Below are 16,447 nucleotides of genomic sequence, written 5' to 3'. Positions count from 1 at the left end.
AGTTCCATTGTTTGCTTTCTTGTGCATGTTGGCTCATAGTCTCCTTCACAATTTTCATTGGTTTCTAAATGCTCTTTAAATACTAGTTATGACCAGCCCATATGCAGCTAGCTAGTGCTTTCATAAGCATGCTTTTGAATAAGTGAAAAATAAGGTGTAAGATGGGACAGGGTGATAGGGGAGAAGGGGGCAAAATTCGCTAGGTACCAGTGCTCCCTCAAAGAACCAGCAGGTGGTAGCAACACTTCGCGGGAAGGCTGCAGTCCTGCCCGGCGGGACCTAAACAATAGACCCCCAAGCCAGTTTAGAAATGGTTAGGGGTGGGTAGAAACGCTCCTTCTTAGTAGCAAGCTTGTTCGGTCCCGCCTCTGCCTCCAGGTACCTCCTGAGTGGACCTTCCACCGCCTCTCATCACTGTGGGGAGGTACTCCGCAGAGCGCGCGCCAGGGAGGTGGCACCCAGAGGTGCAGCGACTTGTCCAAGCCTCGGCTGTGCCAGGCACAGACATAGACTTCCCGGACTCCGCCCAAGGCTTCCCTGCCTTTGAGACGGTTGAAGGTTCAATTCAGAGGCCCCATCGCTGACCCAGATTCAGGCGCAGAAACACAAACAAGTCTGAAGCTAGCACGGGGACGTTTTCCTTCTCAGACGCCTGCTCTCCTGTGCCTCCCAAGATTTGTTTCTCCCTCCCTCCCTCCACATCCTCCTTCTCTCTGTCTGTCTCCGGTCTGTCTCTCTCCCCCGCTCTCTCTGTCTCTCTGTCTCTGTGTCTGTGTCTCTCTCTCTCTCTTTTCTGCTCACGCCCACCTCAGTTCAACCCGGAGTAGAAACCCCACTGGTTTAGTTCCTGGAGTTAAGGAAGAGGGAGGGAGGAACCAGGGGTTTCTGCTTGGCCATCCGCTGCCAGCCAGTAGCGCTTTGCTCCGCTGATGCTCCGGCGCGAGCTACAGGATTCGAAACACGCCTCGCAGCGGCGCCCACTGGCCGCCTCCTCCCGGACCCTAACTCGTGCGGTCCTCCTGCCCACGTCCCCTCCGCCCGCCAGGACGCGCGGGAGGGGGCCGACCCTCCTCTGCACACGGGCGGGCCCAGGGCGCGCCCAGCGTCTCCCCTGCACGCCCCGCTGGGGATCAGGCGCCGCGCACTTGGGTCCTAGGCCCAGAGGGCGGGCTCGGCTCCCGGAAGAAGGGAGCGAGAGCGGCTGAAGGGGCCGGAGAGGGGCGGGCCAGGCTGGGAGGGACGAGAGGGGGCGGGCCCGGCTACGTTCGCCCAGCCAGCTCTTCGGAGCAGCGGGCGTCCGAACCCCAGAGCAGAGCTCAGCGACTAGGATCGTGACACCGGCCCCCGCACGATTCCCCGGGGCCCCGCCTAGAGTGCAGTCCCTGCTTGCAGCCTAGGGTCCGCTCTCACAATCCCAGAGACTCCAAGCTCCGAGCCGACGCGGGCCGCTGGGAAGCGAGGTCTCCAGACCAGAGAGGACACGCGCGACGCTAGGAAAGATCCGCGAGGTGCAGATCCACCGCGCGGGGCCTTGGGGGGCGCAGACCTGCAGACCTGGAGGCCGGCGGGAAGGTGAGTCCGGGATTTGGGAGGTCGGAGGGTACTGTGTCTGGAGAGTAAAAGATTATGGTTTGTAAAGTAGAGGGTCTCTCTAGGCTGGGCCTATGCCCACCCCGGAGGAGGTTCTCCTAGGGGAGAGTATTGGGTATACCTCTGAAAGGCGAGAGTCGGTTCCAGAGAGACTGTCCCTTCTGTAGCCTTCATCGATGCTCTCTATTCTGTGAATCCTGGGTGTTAAAATTCTTCCATCACGTTTCCAGCAACCCTCCTTTGCCTATGGCTTGGTGTGTGTGTGTGTGGGGGGGGGGTGATGGTGGTGCTGGTGGTGGGTAACCTCACAAAGGTCAGCCTCCCAGCACTCAGAAAAGGTTTGCCCATGCTTCTGACTCCAGTGGCATCTCTCCAATCCCCTCACTGCTGGGTGGAGCCGGCCGGGGGCAATCTACCTCTACACCCCCCCCCCTTAAACCTGGAAATAAAGTCTTGGATCTTGAGCCCTAACCATAAGCACGCCCCCTCCAATTGCAAACAAAGTCTCTTGCTTGCTCCTGCCCCAGCTCCACCCCCTCTATGCATCTGGGTGCTTGGCCCAGCCTGCCTCTGCCCCTGCCCACTGATCTTGGCCGTCTGGCACCCTCTCTCCTCCCATCCCTTGGGGGAGCTGGCAGGGGACCAGCATAGCTGATGTTGTAATGTCCCTGGCAGTGCCCATGTAGAAGTGCTGCCCAGCCTGTTCCCAATCAGTTAACCCAGGCCCTCCACCCATCAGGGGAACTTGACTCAGGTGGCTCCGGAAGGGAAGATGATGCTTCTTAACGGGGACTGGGAGACCAGTGGGAGTGACTGATAGGGCTGTTGAGAGTCCTTGGAGGCTGAGCCAGTAATAGGACATTTAGGACTGAACCTTGCTCATAGCAGTATGGACCCTTGAAAGCCGTGAGCCTTTTGTCTTGAAGGAAGATTGCCATGAGTGCCCCCGTGTATCTACCTAATGACATATGGAAGAATCTTCTCTGGTCTTTTGGTTCATTCATCATATGAGCAGGCGATTGGTAAAGATCAGGGAGTTAACAGGCCATGATGGCTGTGCGTGGCATGTGGTAGTATGTTTCCCAGCTCTTCACCAACTCCTGAACCTATCTGTTCAGTTTGCTATCAGTCTTCCATGCCTCACTGCAGGTAGGAGGACTATGGTAACATCTGAAGATACAGGAAGCCTTGGTTCCCCTTTCTCTATCTGATGCTCACCGAATGCTTCAGGAGAAGCATCTTACTAGAGAGCTCAGAGCCAGCGAGGATGGAGTACAGCCCATAGCAAGGACAGCATCTCAAAAGACCCCACAACTCATTCCTCTGCCTTTTGCGGTCGCCTACTGAATCTCATGCACATTGCCTTAAACTCCATCAGCCATTTGCAGAACTGCTCCTGGCCCCAAGGGCTTTCACTCATCACCTTTCAGGAGCCATTGCTCCCATATATTTTCCCCTAAACCCTCCCTTATACTCTTTCCCAACACTAATATGATCCCAGTCAGCGAACAGCCAAAGTGATTCATTTTCCATGGCTGTCTGGCTAGACCTAGACATTGCTTGAATCTTAAATGCCTCTCCTGTCTGCAAAACTGGGAGTGAGAGGTACAAGTGCTTGAGCCAGCACGCTTCTGGGGGACATTCGTGGAGACTAGAGATCTCCAGGGACATAGAACTGTCCACGGGTAGGTAATCCACAAATTGGCTTCTTCAGTTTGGTCAGCAGAAGATCAAGAGTCAGATGATAGCCACCTCCTCCCTGTTTGTCCTGAAGGCTGCCTTGAAGCCTCATGGGATCCTTCTCAAGGCACAAGGCCAGAGCACGGAGAGAGCTCACCAGAGGATCTCCAGGGTGCAGATTAAAGGGTAGAGGCTGCAGTAGTCAGCTGAGCAAGGATTATATTGGAATTTCCTGGGTGTTTAACAGCTGCAGAACAGGACAGAGGACTAACCTATAGTACTGACCCCTCCCACGCTGACCCTGCAGCTAACAGGTGTGAAAACCAGCTCAGCAACCACAAGAGACCTAAAGCCACTGGTCCCTTGCTTTGGGACTGCTCCCCATCCCTGCCGGACAGCAGCTAACCATACCTCATGAAAATCTCTCTCCCGAGTCTCCCTCTGTTGTCAGAGAGGCCCCTCCAGACAGACATGTTACAGGTATCCAGGTCCCTCTGTTCCACCTCTTTCCCATTGTAGAGATAGTCCTTAGTCCAGCATGAAGACAGAGAAGCAAGCTGACAACTTAAACTTCTTGGGAGAGAACCTTGAAGAACACTCAAGTACAAAAGCTACTTTGCCTTTGTGTCTAACCTCCTTTTGCTTCTTCACTCCAAGTTTTTCCCCTTGTGTCTTGTAGTTAAACATACAAACATGTGCTGTATGTGTGCCGCTTCAAAAGTATCCTTTCATATATCCTTGCTGTGTTTAGACTTAAATTTTGAAAATAAGGCTTGCTTATTATAATGAGGACAGAACAATTTAGGCATGTGTAAGAGTTAACTGTCCCCACCTGTGTCCTCCATCACTAGCACCCTCCTACAGTGACCAGTTTTAATGATCCAATATATTTCTCTTATACCTTGCTTTAAGCTAATTTGACTTCCATCTTTTTTTAAATTTAGAGCGAGGTGCATAAACTATGAACTAAGCTGGGTTTGTTCGTGAAGCTACCACATTTAGCATTTCATTTAAACACAGATAATTTCTAAAGCTCTTGCAGATTTGACGATTTAATTTCTTTCAAATCTTTCATTCTCATAGAAAACAAAATTCACAGTTTATATCTGAGAGCTGAAATGTTACACATCTCTGGTTTTTGCCAGTTCCTTAAACCAGACACAGTATCAATGCCTAAGACCCTGCCTTATTTTATTTTATTTTACTTTATAAAATAAGGCAAATGTACTATGCTTGTGATCTAGTGTCTCCATCACAGCAAGAAGGCAGAAAATGACAGATCGAGAAAAGGAGTTAAGGAAAAGATCCAAAGTCATAGAATGTCACTTTTGTCACATGAAACTGTCCTGCTGGTTATTTTCTGAGCTACCATTTACATCCACATTTCGGCCACATTGGGTATTTTATATTCTTACAGCTTCATGTACAACTGAAATATGAATGTTTCTCATGATTGAGTTCTATAGCCCTTGCTCAAGTCTAAGGATTTCCAAAACCTGGTTAGTTCCCTTCTTGAGCTGCAGCAGAAATGGGGATCTCAGACAAGCTAAGAGGGAGAGGCTCAAAGAGGATCCTGGCTGATCCCTTCCCCTTTGGTGACAGGATGCTTGGATGAGCCCAAGACATTCCTCCTGGACCAAATGAGGGGGATGTTGTGGCTACAAGCTGCAAAGCAACCTTTGAAAGTCAAGTGCTAAGCCCTGCCTTCTTAGTATTCCAGGCATGAGGAGCACTCCTGTCTTGTCTCTGACTCTCCTTTTAGAACTTGCTTCAGAAGAATCTGCAGTGCTGTGACATAGTTGACAGCAATTACTTCATATCTCAAGGTTCCCTTTTTCTTTGTTTTTATTCTGGCAATACATGGAGATACACTGTGAATCCTTTCATATATAAATAGGAGACTTGGTTGGTTGGATTAGGAAGAATTGATCTAACTTCCGACTCTGACTCAGCAGCATTTACTCCCCGAATGCACTTATGTTTAGTCTTCAGTATTCTGGGTCTGAATCTGAAGATTTACTTCAGACATTAAAATATACTGCTGAATAGTTTAAGACTGTCTGTTTTGTTTGTTTGGTTGTTTGTTTGGTTTTTTTGTTTGTTTGTTTTTCTTCAAACTGAAATAAAATACGCAAGTACTCAAATAACAATTCACATTTGGTATCTACAGTTTATTCTCCAAGGTTCCTGATGATAGGATCTGTGCAGATTTAACCTATTTCATCATTGCTTTTGTTATTTTCTGAAATTTCTGGAGGTAGGCCAGCTTTGTGTTGTCATCAAGCTGCAGGCTAAGGCCATACCAGTATACCTTATCCAAGCAAATATTTTTGTCATTCATCATCTTCTAGAAGGTTTCATATTGCACAACTGATGCTGTTACATGTTTTTTTTTTTTTTTGTTTTTGTTTTTTTTTGTTTCCTGCCTTGATTTTCTTTTTCAAACAAAAACTCCTATTAACCATGTTAATATATTATTTCTTCTCCATGATTGTCCAGTTGGACATGGAAGAAGGCTCAGTCTTTACTGTTTCTTCTTTGTATAGGATCAGAACCCACTCATGTTCTGCCTGAAAGAGACTATTCTGAGGACTATCTTCAGGGCAAGTAGTAAAGCAGCCTTTGCTATTTAAAAGCCTGCCTCTAGCATCTTCTGTTCTTGATAACAATATACCTAAAGACTGTGGCTCTGGGTAGAACCTATGTGGGTTGTTTTGACAGTAAGGCCCTGGGATTTGGGGTGGGGGTGGCTACACCTCCAACATAAATTGCTTTATGGTATTTATGGACCGACTATGAGGCTGGAGCCAGTACTTCAGGACTTCTCACAGCTCCATAAGCTCTGAAGTTTTTCTCTGAGCATTTACTTCATCTGTGAATGATCCTGGTATCATTCAGAACAGTGTTTTCCAAGAATCTCTGCTTCTTACCAGCGTTTTCTACATGGAGCTGGTTAGTACTTATCTCTCTATCCAGGCCACAAATTGTCTATTTCACAGACAGGACGTTAGTGGTAATGAGGGAAAAATTCACTGGTTACTTGATTGCTATTCATCACCCTCAGGTGTTTTCAAAAGGTGTCCTTCTAGGATGGCTTCATGGGGTGACACTAAAGGCTTTATGTTATCACACACATAACACTTTTTCCAGAAAAGAAAATCAAATGCGCAGGCATAAAAGTGCTCCCATTGACTACTGCTCTGTTGACCAAGTACGGTTTCATTGGAAAATGTGTCTTTTCCTATCACTGGGGGCAACCAGGACATCCATTGCCAGGGTGAGGCTGCCTTCTCAATTGGGTTCTGGTTTTACTTTTTGTTTTGCTTCTCTGATGCCCTCTTAAGTTCTCTCAGTATTGTGAACAGTGTGCCTCCTGTTTTTTCTCCTCAACTGAAATAAATGAATCCTGCTGATCTTTTCCATGTGCCATGTAAACTTTTGAGACCAAGTTACAGAGAAAGGTGAGCACACCGCTAATAGTCAATATGGTCTTCTCTGTGGCCCTGGAAGCATCCATACCATTGCAGGTTGTTGGGCATAGAACTGTATTTACTAATGGTTATGAAAGTTTTCTGTAGGGGATAGCTCTAGAAATCACTCAGACATAAGCACTACTTTGATTCATTTTACTAAGCAGATGTTAGCTACAGCTTTAAAAGGGAGTCTTAATTCATTATTAAATTCAAAAGATAATTAATAGTTGTGAAGGATTATTTTACTAGAAAAATTAAGAAGACAATCAAAATATCTCCCTAGCCTCTGTCATTTCCTTTCTTCCCCTTTTATGAATTGCTCCATCATTTCCTTTTATATGCATATGTATTTGTTTACTTTATATTTCTAGTGCTGGGATTGAATTCAGGGTCTCACGTGTCAGACAAATGTTCTAGCAGGAGCTAAAAACCCAGCTCCATAGTTATTCCTTTAAAGTTAACAAGTCAGAGCTTACTTAATACCATTCTGCAATCCTGCTTTCACTTGGAAAGCATTTTCCTATTCTTACATAAACAGCTCACATTGTTGCTTAGGATGTACCAAAATTTCTCAACCATCTTCCTACTGATGTTCACTTACTTTGCAGATTCCTTTTCCCCTTACAAACAATTCACAGTGGCTCAGGACAGCTTAGTAATAGAACTCTGTCAAATCCCCTGTATCGCTCCACCCCCAATATCATGAATGTCATTGTTTAAACAATTATCATGCAAGCCCATGATACCCACAGGACTTATAGACGTCAGGTTACTAGATGTTGACAGACATGCTCCGCATACATGTACAATATGAATTTAACAGCAAAATCTGGAGAAGAGACCCTTACTATATCTTGGCCAACATTGTGTTCTCATAGGTTAAAATGATAAGTTAATTATTTCAACTAACAACAACAAAGGTGCATCAATTGGACAATGGCAGCTAATACAAATACAAGTATATTCCTCACCATTCAGAGGATGTTCAGAGATCAGGGTACCAACATGGCTGGATTCTGGATTTATCTTCTTTGTTGCAGACTGTCTCTATTCATTATACCTTCTACAGCATGGAAACAAAGCTGGAGAGAGTGCTTTGGGGCCTCTTCTGAGAATACTAATCTACTCATGGAAATCCTCCATGGGAAATTACCTCCCAAAGGCTCCACCTTCTAAAACCATCACACTGGGGAATGATATTGTAACATATGCATTCACACAACATCCTTCTGCAAAGAATGGCGAGTCACTGTTATTCTAACATGCCTTTCTCCAGTTATAAACAAATAAGGAGCTTTTTATGTGTTTATGCTATATGCTTCCTTTTCTGTAGCTTCAAGAGAAAATATGCCCCTTGGGGAAGAGAACCTTTGTTTGCCAGGCCTACATAGCTCTGTTCTCTCCTAACACAGCCTCATTTATCTCTCAGAGTCTTTATGCCCGTGTTCTCTTTACATCTGTTCTTCCACCTCCCCGCCCTTCATACCCCAAAGCCATTTTCCTTTGTCCCCTTTGCTTCACCATCTCTTCGAAATGTCTACAGTATTCAGGGCACAATTGCTGGGTCCTAGTGAGAACCCATGCGCCAATCAGGTCGAAGTGTGCTTCTTACTTACCCGCTTTTAATGGGAAGAGACTTCTGACTACCATATAGGTTGTCTGCTGGAGGGCAGGTGCAGAGTAAATAAAGAGAGCCGAGTGGAATAACGAGTGGAATAACGCCTTCCAGACAGGCAGGGTGAGGCCAAGTCAGCACTCCGTTGTTTTGCTTCCTCTCCACGAGGGCTTGAGACGCTGTCACATCAAGAGCTGAGACAGGAGCTTGGCACATGTCTCTACAGCAGTGCTTCTAGCCCTCATCATGCTGCGACCCTTTAACACAGTTCTTCATAGTGCGGGGACCCCAGCCATAACATTATTATCACTGTTGCTTTATATCTGTAATTTTTGCTACTGTAATGACTCACGATGCAAATATCTGCTATGCAGAATGTCTGCTATGCGACCCCTGTGAAAGGATACTCCAACCCCTAGAGGGGTCAGGACCTCCAGATCGAGAGCTGCTGCTCCACAGGAAAGTGGAATTTGAATAACAGACCCAGATGAGTCAACCCTTACTGGCTTCTGCTCAAGGTTTGATCAGGGGCTGTTTGAGGGCTGTAGGGCAGATGCGATCCGGCACCTGTACAGTGTGTGAAAAATGACTTCTCTCTGCGTCTCTTCATCCTTTGTCCTCCCAAGGAAGCAAGCTTGGCTGTAGACACCGGGTCTTCTGAAAGCCATAGCTTCGCCCCAGAACAGGGCAGTGGCTGAGGCAATGGTGGGGGAGCCGAAGATAGCGCATGGCTACTGAGGACTCCGCTGGGGCAGGGAGCGGAGCGGCGGGCATGGTGTGCAGCCTGTGGCTCCTGCTGCTGGGGCCCACAGTTCTCGCTCTGGAAGGTAGGAAGGAGGGCAGGCAGGAGACTCCCATCAGGCAATGGAGAGTTGGGTGTGGGGGGTATGGGAGTGGGTAGAGGAGGGGGAGACATGACTAAAACAGCAGAAAAGAAGGAAGATGCTAAGCAATGCTATGGGAAGAGTGAACAGAACTTGTATCAAGTATTTTAGACTCAGGATCCTCACAAACACCGAGCTCCCGTGGGCAAATTTAATGGATCTGGAGAGAGACAGTATTGGTTTTCCGTGGAATGGAGTGGGCGCAGCCTTGCCAGATGGAGGCTTTACACAATGTGTCCCTTTCTGTCCCAACAGAGGTGCTGCTGGATACCACGGGAGAGACCTCTGAGATTGGCTGGCTCACCTACCCACCAGGTGGGGTGAGTGCAACTCCTCATTCTGAAGCCATCCTCTGGCCCAGGTTATACTCCAGAAAGGGGAACTGAGGGAGGAAATCCTGGATAAAAGGTGTGAGATAAGACTCCATTGTGGGGAACAGAATTTCAGTGTATCCTCCCTGTGCTTTGTTTGCCATTAATGCTAAATCTCAGTGTGACAGATGCAGCCTTACAGTGGCCCACTGTCACCTCCCTCAAACTCTGAGCTGTTATTGTTTTTCCTGGTCCCCTTGCAGTGGGATGAGGTGAGTGTTCTAGATGACCAGCGCCGTCTGACTCGGACCTTCGAAGCATGCCACGTTGCAGGACTCCCTCCTGGTTCTGGGCAGGACAATTGGCTGCAGACACACTTTGTGGAGCGGCGAGGAGCCCAAAGGGCACACATCCGTCTTCACTTTTCTGTGCGCGCCTGTTCCAGCCTGGGTGTGAGTGGGGGTACCTGCCGAGAGACCTTCACCCTTTACTACCGGCAGGCTGATGAGCCAGACAGCCCTGACAGTGTTCCGGCGTGGCACCTCAAACGCTGGACCAAAGTGGACACAATTGCAGCAGACGAGAGCTTCCCTGCCTCGTCTTCCTCTTCCTCATGGGCTGTGGGACCCCACAGGACTGCTCAGCGGGTGGGACTGCAGCTGAATGTCAAAGAGCGCAGCTTTGGCCCTCTCACTCAGCGTGGCTTCTATGTGGCCTTCCAGGACACAGGGGCCTGCCTGGCCCTTGTGGCTGTCAAGCTCTTCTCCTACACCTGCCCCTCCGTCCTGCGTGCGTTTGCCTCTTTTCCTGAGACGCAGGCCAGTGGAGCTGGAGGAGCCTCCTTAGTGGCAGCTGTGGGCACCTGTGTAGCTCATGCGGAACCAGAGGAGGATGGTGTAGGAGGCCAGGCAGGGGGCAGCCCCCCAAGGTTACACTGTAATGGGGAAGGCAGGTGGATGGTAGCTGTGGGAGGCTGTCGCTGCCAGCCAGGACACCAGCCTGCTCGTGGAGACAAGCTCTGCCAAGGTGAGACGCTTTCCCACATGCACTTGGCTTTGATTTCTCTCCTGAACACTCCAAATCTGGCTTTGTCGACAAAATATCTAAAATAAGTCACCTCAGGAAAGGCCCCCTTCTCCCCAGTTTTATTCTTGATGGCATACAGACCTGCTCATTGTACTAATTTCTATAGTTTTCCATATTTTGTGCTCTGAGCCCATGGACCACCCAAGAAGTGACAGTAAAAGTTGCTCCGACCTTGGGCTATTTTATGTGGACACTTCTGTGCTCATAATCACCCTGGCTGGGAAGGGTTTATTGTAAGCTGGTGTCTGTGAGATAAGTTAGCCATAGTACAGTGAGGTTAACAAGACAACAGAGAGTTTGTGAATCCTGACTAGTAACACCTACTTCTGGGCTTGCCCTGCTCACAGCCCCTAGCACAGCCAACTATTCATAAGTGGAAATGAATTCTGTCCCCTGACTGACTAAATAGATCTATGCAGCACGAAACAGGAGGCGGAGACTGGGTCTCAAGGACAAAGAACCAGCTCTGCGGAACAAAAAGACACCTTACACAGATGACTAGAAACTAGGGGTGAGTGGATGAAGTAAACAATACACCTTTCCCCCCCTTTTACCTCTTTAGCCTGCCCTGAGGGATCCTATAAGGCCCTGGCTGGGAATGGTCCCTGCTCACCATGTCCAGCCCGCAGCCACTCCCCTGACCCTGCGGCCCCAGTGTGCCCATGTCTCCAGGGCTTCTACAGGGCCGGTTCTGACCCACCAGAGGCTCCCTGCACTGGTGAGTCTCAGTTCAGCTCAACACATTCAATCAGGAAATGGGAAAGGGTTTAGGGGACCTAATTTAACACTGGGGATGAAAGGTCTTTAGAGTTCACTTGAATGACTTTATATCTCTCCTGTTTTCTTCATCCCCTCTCCTCATGACTTAACACTTCTCTCTTTCTCTCTCCTCATTTCTGGCCCTGCTCTTTGCCCTGTTGGCCACACCCTCTCTCCACATTCCTAACACCCCTTCCAGGTCCTCCATCTGCTCCCCGGGAGCTTTGGTTTGAGGTGCAAGGCTCAGCACTTATGCTGCATTGGCGCCTGCCTCAGGAGCTGGGTGGCCGAGGGGACCTGCTCTTCAATGTTGTGTGCAAGGAGTGCGGAGGTCACGGAGAGCCCAGCAGTGGAGGGATGTGTCGCCGCTGCAGGGATGAGGTGCATTTCGACCCCCGCCAGAGGGGCCTGACCGAGAGTCGAGTGTTAGTTGGGGGGCTCCGAGCACATGTCCCATACATCTTGGAAGTGCAGGCTGTCAATGGGGTGTCTGAGCTCAGCCCTGACCCTCCCCAGGCAGCAGCCATCAATGTCAGCACCAGCCACGAAGGTGAGCTCTTTTCCTTCTCTTTAAGGACAGCTTGCTTCAGCACCTCAAATCCCCTTTTCCCCCATCCCTGCTTTCCAGCCAGCCTGCATTAAACATCGAATTCTGAACTCTGTCCCCTCCACCCTTGGGTGCTGCCGCTCGCAGAGACTCCAGAAGCCCCCCCCCCCCCAACAGTAATCTTCCATCCTGCACTTTAGTTCCTTCTGCAGTCCCTGTGATGCACCAGGTGAGCCGGGCAGCCAACAGCATCACAGTGTCCTGGCCCCAGCCTGAGCAAACCAATGGGAACATCCTCGACTACCAGCTGCGCTACTATGACCAGGTGGGCAGGGAGTCGGGGTACCTCAGCAGAACTGTGAAAGCTTTCAACCACTCCAACCCCAACCCTGCAACGGCATGATCGTGGAGGAGGGCAAGAGATGCCAAGAACCTGAGGCATCCGGGATATCACAGAGGAAGAGAGGGAATAAAACGGGCAAAAATGAGTGAGTCGTTGTTGTCCCTAGGCAGAAGATGAGTCCCACTCCTTCACCCTGACCAGTGAGACTAACACTGCCACTGTGACACGGTTGAGCCCTGGCCACATTTACGGCTTCCAGGTTCGGGCACGGACTGCAGCTGGCCATGGCCCCTATGGGGGAAAAGTCTATTTTCAGACACTGCCTCAAGGTGAGAGGAAGCCTAGATGGGCATTTGGGTCCTGAGACTCTCAAAGCCACAGATCTTGTCCCACTGTCCTCCAGACCAGTGTGCCTGGGAAAGGCGGATGCTGTGGGTTGACCCCTGACTTGAGAGGCTGGTTGAGTGGAGCGGGAGGCTGTGAGTTGATAGGAGTGTGGTTGTAGGTATGAATGTATGTGGTGTGGACAGTTTCCTGAATATGGAGAACATATGTGACATGCACACGTGACATGTATGCCTGTGGTGGCCTGGATGTCCAAGGGCATCAGAGGCATGTGGACACAAAGCCTGGCTCCTCCCTGTGACCCTACCACTGATCCCTCAGGTGAACTCTCCTCCCAGCTTCCAGAGAAGCTGTCCTTGGTGATTGGTTCCATCCTGGGGGCCTTGGCCTTCCTTCTCCTGGCAGCCATCACTGTACTGGCTGTCATCTTCCAGCGGTGAGGCCCCTGTCACTCCTATCCAACCTACCCCAGTACCATTCAAGTCCTGACAAACCCAGGAACCCCTGCAGCACTTCGCACGTCCTTCTACTAGTTCATTGCAAAGGTGGGAAGGAGGGGCCTGATAGAGTTCCCTCAGTCCGTAGACCCATGGGCTGGAAAGCTGTCTGCTTGGCCGGGGTGGTTGGAGCCATTGCAAGCCAATAGAAAACAAGTGTCATTCTGGGCTGTTGGTTTGCCTCTCAGGAAGCGGCGTGGGACAGGCTACACGGAACAGCTGCAACAATACAGCAGCCCAGGTTGGGAAGGGGAGAGGGTCTGGCACTGGGATTGTGGGCTTGGAGCTAGGCACGTGCCTGGTGAGGAAGGGGCTCTTCCTCCTCATCTTGCAGAGGCCCAAGGGTGTGTTCTGGGTATTTGGGTACTTCATGCTTGCAGCACACCCTCATAGCTCACTGTACTTACTCTTCAGGGCTTGGAGTGAAATATTACATCGATCCTTCCACATATGAAGACCCTTGCCAGGCCATCAGAGAGCTTGCTCGAGAGGTTGACCCTACATATATCAAGATTGAGGAAGTCATTGGGGCAGGTACTTAAGGGGAAAGAGGTGTCTGGGAGGGCCTAGTGATCCTTTCTTCGTACACCTGAACACGCCAGTACTTTTATCCATGACGGTATCTATTCAGGTTCCTTCGGAGAAGTACGTCGGGGCCGACTACAACCCCGGGGAAGGCGAGAACAAGCTGTGGCTATCCAGGCCCTGTGGGCAGGGGGTGCAGAGAGCCTGAAGATGACATTTCTTGGTCGGGCAGCACTGCTGGGCCAGTTCCAGCACCCCAATATCCTGCGGCTGGAAGGCGTAGTCACTAAGAGCCGGCCTGTCATGGTGCTGACAGAACTCATGGAGCTTGGCCCCCTGGACAGCTTCCTTAGGGTCAGTTCTGCTGTGAAGGAAGGTCCGTGGGTTGAGAAAAGCTTGGAGCACTCACATTTTCCAGAAGATCGAGCCTGGTCTCTGTCACATCTTCCACCATGGGACAGACCATCCGTCCATCCTGGTCTTTCCATCCCTTTCTGCATCATGATCTCCATCCTTCATTCATAGGCTGTTTTGATTCCCACATTTGCTCCCAGCTGCCCTCGTTTGCTGATGAGTGTGTTACAGTGTGTCTGCCCTGCCGGTAACCTCTGTTCTCTGCTCTTCAGCAGCGGGAGGGCCAGTTCAGTAGCCTCCAGCTGGTGGCCATGCAGCGGGGAGTAGCTGCTGCCATGCAGTACCTGTCCAGCTTTGCCTTTGTTCACCGAGCGCTCTCGGCCCGAAGTGTACTAGTGAATAGCCACCTGGTGTGTAAGGTGGCCCGTCTTGGTCACAGTCCTCAGGTGAGCTCAGGACTTTGGAGGGTCAGTGCCCTTCAGCGGGTGCTGGTGGGGTGGGGGGAGCCTAGAATATGAGATGGGTTCTGCAGGTGGGATATCATGGTTCCTGGGGGCTAGGGACTTATGCAGTGAGGAGAAGGATGCCCAGGCCAAGGGCAATTGTGGGGCATAAGAAGCCAGGGAAGGGGCACGGGAGACTGATAAAACTAGTACTAGTTCCTACTTGCTCTCAGTACAGAGGTAATGCAGAGTCAGCACAGTGATATTAAAAAGCCCAATGCCCCACTCCAGCCCCATGACCTTGTGCAGTTTTATATTCCTGAAGCCTTGATTCTACATCTTGATTTGTGTCTACTCTTCAGGATGCCTAAGGGGCTTGAGCGAGATGCTGATGGGAGATACCCAAGACATCTAAGCATCTAAGTTGCCCCAAGGAATGTGACGCTCACTGTGGCTCTTATTAGTTTCTTTCTGGTTCTGCTCTTCAGGGTTCGAGTTCCTTGCTTCGCTGGGCAGCCCCAGAGGTCATCACACACGGGAAGTATACAACATCCAGCGATGTCTGGAGCTTTGGCATACTCATGTGGGAAGTGATGAGCTATGGAGAACGGCCCTACTGGGACATGAATGAGCAGGAGGTGAATCTGACATAGGTGTTTGCCGATTTTCCACTCTGGTCTCATACCCCAAGGTCACCCTTTTCGGAGCCATTCTATTCTAAGACCTAGTGACTTATGTGAAAAAATTCCATATTTTGTAATTTCCTTTCTACCTCAGCTTCATGCTGCTGCCAAACCCATTCTCCACTTTTCTGACACTTGTACCAGCAATAGCTTCTCATCACATGTTCCCCTTGACCTGCAGGTACTAAATGCGGTAGAGCAAGAGTTCCGGCTGCCCCCACCTCCAGGGTGCCCCCCTGGACTACATCTACTGATGCTAGACACATGGCAGAAGGACCGTGCCCGTCGACCTCACTTTGACCAGCTGGTAGCTGCATTTGACAAGATGATACGCAAGCCTGACACCCTCCAGGCTGAAGGGGGCTCCGGGGACAGGTCTGCAGCTTGGGTCAGGAGCCTGGGAAAGCCAGGGAGGGTGGATAGAAACCAGAAGGAGAATTGAGCAGAGAGAGTCAGATGAAGAGGAAACCTGACTTCCTTGCTTCTCCCACCTTAGGCCTTCCCAGGCTCTTCTGAACCCCGTGACCTTGGACTTTCCTTGCCTGGACTCTCCTCAGGCCTGGCTTTCAGCCATTGGACTAGAGTGCTACCAGGACAACTTCTCCAAGTTTGGTCTTTCCACCTTCAGTGATGTGGCTCAGCTCAGCCTGGAGTAAGCAGGGCTGGTGAGGTGGGAGGGGCAACACTCTGGGTCCCAGGCAAGGGGGGGGGTACATTTGGGATATTAAAGATGCCGGGCCAAGTCTGATCCACTCCTTCCCCACCAGAGACCTGCCAGGCCTGGGCATCACCCTAGCTGGCCACCAGAAGAAACTACTGCACAACATCCAGCTCCTCCAGCAGCACCTGAGGCAACCAGGCTCAGTGGAAGTGTAAAGCCTGCTCAGGACTCTGTGAGCCGCAGATACCCCAACTCAATCCTGGCCATAGGGTGGAGAAGGGACGTGTGAGACTGAGCCAGGCTGGATTCCAGCCTTCATGCCTGCCACATTAAACCCAGCCCTCTGGACACTGCATCCCTAAATCCTGCTCTTCCAACTGCCTCCCCCCATATTAAAGGGAAAGAAGGGAATTTACAAGTTGAGGTGTGTCCATGCCTCAGTCTGCAAAGAAGGGTGAGAGAGGCCTTGAAGGAGGAGCAGAGCCGCATGACTGGGTGGGCCGGTGCTTAAGTTCACTGGAACAGAAAGGGAGCTGGGTGGGGATTAGAAATTTGCTTTATTGGAAGGTGGCAAGGCTCTGCCTGGCTTCCCCACCCCTAGACTGGTGCTTGCATCTCTCCATCACAGGCCTTCCCACAATCTCAGCGTTC

The 16,447-nt window shown here is 50.3% G+C and overlaps 1 protein-coding gene across 1 annotated transcript; it reads left to right on the top strand.

Moving 5' to 3' along the window:
• The first annotated feature begins 1,309 nt into the window (after positions 1-1,309).
• EPHB6 (EPH receptor B6) lies at positions 1,310-16,175 on the top strand. The gene is made up of 18 exons (XM_080932083.1): positions 1,310-1,572; positions 8,733-8,876; positions 8,985-9,185; positions 9,498-9,562; positions 9,817-10,579; positions 11,202-11,357; positions 11,598-11,948; positions 12,146-12,270; positions 12,455-12,617; positions 12,955-13,069; positions 13,319-13,371; positions 13,545-13,664; positions 13,762-14,009; positions 14,282-14,455; positions 14,941-15,090; positions 15,317-15,510; positions 15,632-15,787; positions 15,903-16,175. The coding sequence occupies exons 3-18, from the start codon at positions 9,086-9,088 to the stop codon at positions 16,009-16,011; spliced, it is 3,042 nt and encodes a 1,013-aa protein (XP_080788209.1). The 5' UTR covers positions 1,310-1,572; positions 8,733-8,876; positions 8,985-9,085; the 3' UTR covers positions 16,012-16,175.
• The last annotated feature ends 272 nt before the right edge of the window (positions 16,176-16,447 follow it).

This window comes from Micromys minutus (assembly GCF_963924665.1).
Source record: "Micromys minutus genome assembly, chromosome: 18".
NCBI classification, from domain to species: Eukaryota; Metazoa; Chordata; class Mammalia; order Rodentia; family Muridae; genus Micromys; species Micromys minutus.
Note: the sequence above shows the minus strand (reverse complement) of the source record. Positions and strands in the feature narration are given on the sequence as shown.

Coding starts and splice junctions, on each gene's coding strand:
- EPHB6 (XM_080932083.1), top strand. CDS start 9,086: ATGGCTACTGAGGACTCCGCTGGGGCAGGGAGCGGAGCGGCGGGCATG. Junction 13,372..13,544: donor GCAACAATACAGCAGCCCAG/GTTGGGAAGGGG, acceptor CTTACTCTTCAG/GGCTTGGAGTGAAATATTAC. Junction 13,665..13,761: donor TGAGGAAGTCATTGGGGCAG/GTACTTAAGGGG, acceptor GTATCTATTCAG/GTTCCTTCGGAGAAGTACGT.